Source organism: Lepisosteus platostomus, chromosome 11, assembly GCF_059453375.1.
Source record: "Lepisosteus platostomus isolate fLepPlt1 chromosome 11, fLepPlt1.hap1, whole genome shotgun sequence".
Classification (NCBI taxonomy): Eukaryota; Metazoa; Chordata; class Actinopteri; order Semionotiformes; family Lepisosteidae; genus Lepisosteus; species Lepisosteus platostomus.
The window spans coordinates 41002859-41011101 of NC_142621.1; the positions used below are offsets into that span (position 1 = coordinate 41002859).

Here is an 8243-nt window from a genome sequence, read left to right on the forward strand (position 1 = left end):
TTGCCTGATTGAATTTGTTATTCTTAAAAGACCATTTAATCTGTGACACAATTACGCTTTCACTCACCTAGCTTAAACGTTCTGAATAGTTATGTCTTTAACTGTTACATTGGGAATTAAAGAAGCCCTTCTTTAAGAACATGCCTAGGGTGACTTAGCCTTACCACAGTCTTAGAGTCAATATTGACTTTTCCCTGTTGCAGGCAAGTTGATATTTTAGATGTTTTGAATTTTAGCTTGACTGTGACAAACCCTTAATGAGAAGCAAGCTGGGATCTAGAAGATCGTGTCTGGGTTTTCCCCTATCAGAATCAATACAGCCTATTCTGTATTACCCAGGAACATGAGTACTCCTTTACGTACCTATAGAAAGATTAGTGCCTTCAAGAGGCATCAGAATTCCACCATCCCAGATTTAGAAGCTAATCCGCTGTTGATCCTCATCTGAGACCATCTGGGATTCAAAATCCTGTTGAAAACTAAATTCATTTCTAGGAAAAAAATGGTTTTCAGTCTATGATGATTATTGCTGTCTAGACAGGTCAGTCCACTGAGATGCAGAATAACATTTTGCACTGATTCCGTGTTTTAAAATATTGAATTTATACAACATAAATTCAGTGGGGTGACTATGGAATGCTCCATTGTCCTTGGAGTCTTACATAACATAACAGATGGAGGCGATTGTAAAAGTTTTCACCTTTCGTGTCCATCGATGTGGTTGTTTTTATTCCAGACTTTCACAGTCACCTTCAGTACCAATCATTTCCAGAGGTCATTGAAAACAGTGGACGAGGAACATGCGCTCTGGAAGTAACAAATGAACAATACATTTCTATTCAATCTATTCATTCCTTCAGCAGTGCTGGAAAGATAAGTTAAAGGGAAATATTGTGACAGGGCAATCAGCTCGCTAAGGTAGTGATTGCAGCAGGAGCAAAGGATGACAATCTCAAATGACTCCAAAAATCACAGATGGCATTAGGCGAGTGTAGTAAATATCCTGTGTCACACAGAGCTCTTCCTCGTAAATAAAAATGGAGACATCAAAAAAATCCCTCAAGGTTTAAAAGTTCATACTCAATCTGACATGGCAGGGGTTTGGAAATGTGAAGTTTTCTGTATTGTTTTTAACATCTTTGTAGACATCTTCCTTTACTGACATTCTGCATTGCAGTAACCCTGCAGCTCTTCCCTGATTATGCCTTTGTTGTCATTTATGTCGTTTGGGAGGAAGAAAGCCTAAATTGTTGAGGATTTTTTGGTGTCTTTTTACAGAACAAGTTGGCACGACACCCCCATTATAAGTGTGGGTACACTGTCCAAAAGGAAGTGTAATTGATGTGCTGAGAAAATAATTATTCAGGTCTAAACTGTGTCTTACCTCACTCTGTTTGCCATAAGCTTTGCTTCAATGGTGATAAACTAGCTCTTGAACCTGCACAAACTGGCATGTGGGATAGGTGGTTTCTAATTTACAAATCATCTAAATGCACTGAAGAAATATTAGAAGATGCTCAGTTCCGATAAAATACATTGTGCTTGTTCTGATTACCATGAATTCAAATTGGAATTATACATGTAGTATTGGTACTACTGCAGAGGGGTGCTCTGTTTTCTTGCTTGGTTGGTGTTATAATAACTTTCTAGATAGAGCTCACTGTAGTTGTGTAGAGGTGGTACAGCAGTGTGGCATTACGATGTCTGGGACAGAAATTGGCAGGAAAGCCATTTGCTGAATTTTGTCCTAATTATTACTGCATTGTTAGTGTTTGCTGTTCCCTTGCGACATCCCACTTAAAAACATGGCACTTTTAGTTCATCATTAAAGAAGAATGAAGACCATGTATCTTAAGTATGCACCGAGTCAAAGGAGAGTGTGGACTTCTGCTTAGTCCTTTGTCATGTATTCAGTTGACATCACTCTGATGCAAAACTACCAAGGGCATGATATGGTTGTGGCATTTTTTTATTTTCTTTTTTGCCTTGTGGAATTTTTCTCATGGTTTTGGATACACAATAAAAAGGTTTTTAACGTTTTCAGATTGATTTTTTTTTTGGGTGATTTCCATGTATATATTTGACAGTGAATTGAAGAGAAAGGTCAGATTGAACTTTTTTGGGGGGCACATTAGCTAATTCACTTGTGTTTCAGTGTCCACTTAGACATTGCTCTGTGTAACCTGTTAAAATTAAACAGTGCTGATTGACAGAGGGTAGGTGATAGAGAGAAAATACGTAATATACGTAATATATTTTGAAAAATAAGGTAACTTTTTTCAATTTCCACTCCAGTGCACTTAAAAGCTGAAAACACGATATGCGTCAGACTATAGATCTCGCATCCACTCTGAATTAGACATCAGTAGCACAGGATTTAGGTACAACATAAATACACTGTCCATTCAAAACCCTGCCAGACCTTGGGATAACGAAGGAAGGGTCCATTGTCTTGTGTTTAGATGCACAAGAAAAGCTTTGTGAATTGGTAGGTCTGTTGAAAACTAAATATGGGCCTTTTGTTATCCACTGGTGTAACCAGGGAGAAACAGCAGATTAAACCCATTGTTTCATTTTGATGAGCAGCGGTGATAGAAATCACCCAGGAGGTTCTAGCTAGAATCATGACACCAGCAGTTTAGACATGAGCCTAGATATTGAGACATGCTTTGCAACGTCATGGCACTGAAAATGTTCAATTCAGCACGGTCAGTTTACATTTACGATATAAACAGAAAGTGAAATGAACAAAATAAAACGTCGGTGTTAAGCAACTAGATATTTAGAAAATGCAGGTCCTGACAAATAGCTTATAAACATGGATGCTGTTTGAAGTTTTTGATGATAGCATGAAATAAAATATCTTGTATTCCAGGGCCTCCTACGGAGTCCATTTCTTCCAATTGGAAACTTCACTATTACTGAGCGCTTCCCCACAGAGATGGGACCTGCAGAGACCAGATAAAGCCTATGGAGCTTCACTGATTGTTGAAGTAAATGTCTCAGCTTGTTGATTTGAAAAGCTCTAAACTCAGAGGAAGAATGGGAGGCTACTCTGTGATTATAATTCTAACTATCGTTAGTGCTGATTAATTGTCTTGATGCTTGAAACTCTCTAGGTGTATTTTTAGTTGACGGTTCCGGCTTGTTATGTCGATCATATTTACTGATGTACTGTATACCCGTTCTCCCTGAGCATTTTTTGTCCCTGGATAGGACACGGATATCAGCGAGCGAAACAGGAGTTAACCATGTGTAGCGGAGTCCGTTTGTGTCACTTTGAAAGAAAGTCGGTTTTCACAACGGAAGCGGAAGTATCTCAGATACTGGTTTGATTTGGGGCTCTAATGAGTACAATAACTAATGCCGTTAGTAACAACCTTTTATCTTATGTAATTAGTAACGTTATTCAACTACTTACGTTTCAAGAATTTTAATTAATTGATATTGTATTCGATTGAGTAATTTGTCTACACCACATGTTTTCCGTTCTTTCGCTAGTATACCTAAAACCTAATTAACATAGCATTGGGGCTGATGACGGACTGCTATACAGGACGAAAAGGGCAGTCAAGTAAATGAACTTGAGTAAAAAAAAAACGTTAGTGTGTCGATACGACTGGCTGTCGAAAGACCGTCAATCTTTGTCTTTGCTTTCTTAGCTTAACCCACTGAGGCTAAGCAGGTGTGAGCCTGGTCAGTACCTGGAGGGGAGACCTCCTGGGAAAAACTAAGGTTGCTGCTGGAAGAGGTGTTAGTGGGGCCAGCAGGGGGCGCTCACCCTGTGGTCCATGTGGGTCCTAATGCCCCAATGTAGTGACGGGAACACTATACTGTAAACAGGCGCCGTCCTTCGGATGAGACGTAAAACCGAGGTCCTGACTCTCTGTGGTCATTAAAAATCCCAGGGTGTTTCTCGAAAAGAGTAGGGGTGTACCCCGGCGTCCTGGCCAAATTTCCCATCGGCCTTTATCAATCATGGCCTCCTAACAATCCCCCTCTACAAATTGGCTTCATTACTCTGCTCTCCTCCCCACTGATCGCTAATGTGTGGTGAACGTTCTGGCGCACTATGGCTGACGTCGCATCATCCAGGTGGGGCTGCACATTGGTGGTGGTGGAGGGGAGTCCCCATTGCCTGTAAAGCGCTTTGAGTGGAGTGTCCAGAAAAGCGCTATATAAATGTAAGCTATTATTATTATTATTATTATGTTTATTATTATTATTATTATTATTATTATTATTAGCTGCTAGAGGTGTTACGCTATAAAGCAAATAGGAGCGTACAAGGGAGCTGTCCAGGGGCTGTGGTGCTGAAGTACACGGCTCGCAAGCACTGGTGAAAACAACCCACAGCACTTCAGTGAGCTCAAAAGAAAAAAAAAATGTATATTATGAGATTTCAACTACGAAAAAAAATGTGTGTAAAATGCTTCTTCGTTCACTCATTTTCTGTACCAGTTTTTTTTTTTTGTATCGTAGCATAAATAGGACTTAGCTTTATGTCTATTTTGATTAAGAAAAAGTGTTTACCATCGCTTGTTTGACATTTTGTCTAATTCCTTTGTCTTTATTACCTTGCATTGCACCTTGGTTCAGTAAGATCGGCGGACATCAAGTCTGAAAGAGAACCCCGAGCCTCTCTATTCGACATCACCGTTCCGTCTGTTGAACATTCACATTTAACATGTGCTCTTGTGCTTTTGCAACTCACATGGACATAAATCAAGTAAATGTTTACCACTTCCTACGCGTTAGTGTCCATATTTGCGAAGGCATTTTACTGTAAAACTATGTGGTGAGAAACTTACGGTTAGAATAGTTGAGAATGCAAAATTTGATCCCAAACGCTAAAACAAATGAGCACCTTAGAAAAGGCAGAAAAAACATTTTTCAAAGACGTATTTGAGCGCATAACAATGTAAATGACTTCGGATGAGCTTAGGTTTTATATAACAATTTAGATGTAATTATAAAACGATTTGGGCAAATTACATTCAGTGAATCGGCTCAAGACAAAATGTACAATTTTACAACGTTTCAACTTTACAATAAAAAACACTGAAATATAAAAGAAGATAGCGAGTTAATGTGCACTTTATTGGGTTGTCTTTGAACTTGTACTTCTTTACCAGCCCCTTCATTCCGGCTCTCTGTTGCCATCTGTCGGTAAGGAATTGTATTTTTAGGTTTAAAATGAGCGGTCCGAGTCGTTTTGCTTTAAAGCAGTCCAGAGGGGAACAGAACAACACCTGTCCAACCCTGATTACGTCTGAGATGGTTTAGCGGTTTCACACTACAAAGAGAGGTTGCTTGGACTTAATGGCAACACCACTGGAGTTCTTCCATTGTGAGGAGGATTTACAACAATTAATAGCAATTCGTGATTTTGAATCATTTTGAAAGACGACCGACTGTAAATTATACCATCCTGGATTTATTTTCTAATAGGTTTTCGCTATGTAGGTCGAAAAAAATACTGATGTATTACCTGCCGAAGAGATTTTTCTTTATATAGCTCGTGTTCGTCAAATAAAAAAAAACCTGATATCGTTCGAGTAAAAAAGTCCAATGAACAGTTATCGATGCTTTCGGGATCCGACGTCGGCTTTCCTAGAGGAATAAGACAAACGTTATGAATTTCACAGAGTTTTACTTAAAATTCGGACACTTGTTTCCGAAGAACTTTTCCTTTCTGGGGCACACCATCAAGAACCAGAGTGCTCGCGAAGCGCTTCCTTTCGCGGATAATGTGCTTTTCACGGGGCACGAACCAGGTACCATAGTGCTGGTGGTGATGTACACCCTGTCGTTCGTCATCGGGCTCGTTGGCAACATCATGGCACTGAGGGTGCTCACACGGAAGAGAAGGAACAGGCTCTCCGGCGTTTCGGCCACCAGAAGTCTTCTGATCAACCTGGCCGTGTGCGATATGATGGTGGTGTGTATCTGCATGCCGGTGAACTTGGGACACCAGGTATATAACGCCTGGGTGTTTGGTGACTTTTTGTGCCGGACTGTCCCCTTCGTTCAAGCCGTCTCAGTGGCGGCCAGCGTTCTAAGCCTGGCCGTGATCAGCCTGAATCGCTACTACAGCGTCCACAACCCCCTGAACGCCAGGTCGTTCTTCACCTGCAGGAAGATCTTTTGGATGATTTGCGTTGTGTGGGCTCTGTCCTCGGGGCTGTGCATGCCGTTGATCTTCATGAACAAGAGCAAGGACTTGGTCCTGCTCGACGGCAAGCAGGCCATCACCGTGTGCATGGAGAGCTGGCCACACGTCAAGCTGAGGCAGGCTTATAACTTTCTGCTTTTCTGCGCCTTGTACGGCTTCCCTGTCCTTTTCAACCTGATCATTTGCTTTCTCACTGGGCGCAAGCTCTGGAGCACGGACGACAAATTCAAAGAGTGCAATAAGTGTAACGTGGCTCAGTCGGTGTCCCGGCTGAAAGTGCGCAAGAAAATAGCTAAGATGGTGGTGGCTCTGGTACTGCTCTTCACACTGTCCTGGCTGCCTCTGTACGTAGTGGACATCTGGATCGACTTCAACATGCCGAACGGACTGGGGGGCGAAGAGTACCTGGACCATGTTGAGCATGAATGGATCCTACAAGGGAGACCCTTCGCGCAGTGGTTGGGCCTGACGAACTCGGCTTTAAACCCTTTGTGTTACTGCTTTGTGGGCAACCTGTACCGATCGGCGCAGAAGTTTCGAAAAAGCTACCGAGAGAAGTTTTCCTCGGTATTCAGTCTGCCCCTGGCTCAGACGTCGACGACGTCGACGAGCAGCTCAGTTCCAAAGCTGGTGTCTTACAGCCGATCTTCGTCCGAAAACTGTGGCGCGGAGATGTGTGCGTGGAGAGGCTACGCAGATCTGGGCGACAACCTGACTAAAAGCAAAAGTCTGTCGTCCGTAACAGTGTGTGAAACGGTGTTTGACTGAAAAAAAAAACCAAAGGCGCACGGTGCCCCTTTTGTGTATGTGTGTGACCATGAAGATGAAAATAAAAGAATCAGCAAGCCTGTAACTATACAAAGTTTTCATTTGGCGCAAGTTTTCTACTTCAAATTAGCTTTATTTTAAAAATGTACATTACTTATGTAATGAAAATGACGGAGTTCGAAAGTCAATGGTTTGAGGGGAAAATAGAACGGGAGAAAAATAATAAACACCAAAACAGTATTGCATAGTATCGAGATGAGGAGTGATTTCTTATTAGGGAATGATTTTCTATTGAATGCAAGAATTTCCAACCCTTTAAGAGTGAGAAAGAAGTGTCATCTGAAAAGAAATGTTAGAATTCGGAGGCGCTCATACGGTTGTTCCTTTATCTAAAATGAAAAATAAAATGTACGAATCAAAAACGTACGAAAACAGTATATACTGTATTGATCAACAAACAGCAAAAAGTGTCAGGTTTTGTCTAAGTTTCTTCCCAAGCAGGAGAATGGTGGTATGCGAGTCAGATCGCTCTTGCAGCTTTGTGAGAAATGGAGAAAATGAAGGATGTTTTGTGGATCAGCTGTGATAAGGAGAACAGCACATTCTGAATCGCCTCTGTTGAGCAATGCGATTCTCAAGGAGCCGGTTCTGTGACGTCATAGGAAGGGTGCCGTACAAAGGTAAGAGTGTTGTGTCACACTTTTTAAAACAGAGGCTGAAAGATTTATTCATTAGTGTTATGTATGACCAGAGTACTATTGTTCAACTACCAGTACTTTTACTGTGAGGAAAAAAAGTGAATTTGTCCTCCGCCTTGTATTTATGTGACGTGATTTTAAAATGCAGTTGTTGTGTAAATGAAAATAAAAAGTCTTGAAAGTTATGTTTGCCACTGAATAAGCTGGAGGCGAATTGTTCCACAAAATGGGTTTTCATCCTAATAAAGACAAACGTAGTTTTGTTGTCCGAAGAGTTTTCTTAAATCCGTCCTGGTCGATATCATATTGCATTTTTTGTAATCCGCAGAATAAAGGAAATACGTCTGCAATTGAAAACGATGCACGAAAACAGAAATCGACAGCTTTCAGTAAAAAAATAAAAGTGTTATAGAACCTAACCTTATCTAGGTCTGCTGGTTTGTATTATTATTTTAGGAAAATGTTTCTTAACTCGGCGATTATACATTAAAAGAAGGTTCTCTACAAACATTGTTAATGATTAACAAGCGTTTTGTATAACAGCATAGTTTGTGTCAAACATTATTGTGTTGAAAATAAGCGATAAGTTCGATTTTCCTTTG

The 8243-nt window shown here is 40.8% G+C and overlaps 1 protein-coding gene across 1 annotated transcript; it reads left to right on the forward strand.

The window, feature by feature from the left end:
- The first annotated feature begins 5241 nt into the window (after window positions 1-5241).
- LOC148652671 (galanin receptor 2a) lies at window positions 5242-7913 on the forward strand. Its single transcript, XM_088599690.1, has one exon. The coding sequence runs from the start codon at window positions 5636-5638 to the stop codon at window positions 6941-6943; it is 1308 nt and encodes a 435-aa protein (XP_088455816.1). The 5' UTR covers window positions 5242-5635; the 3' UTR covers window positions 6944-7913.
- The last annotated feature ends 330 nt before the right edge of the window (window positions 7914-8243 follow it).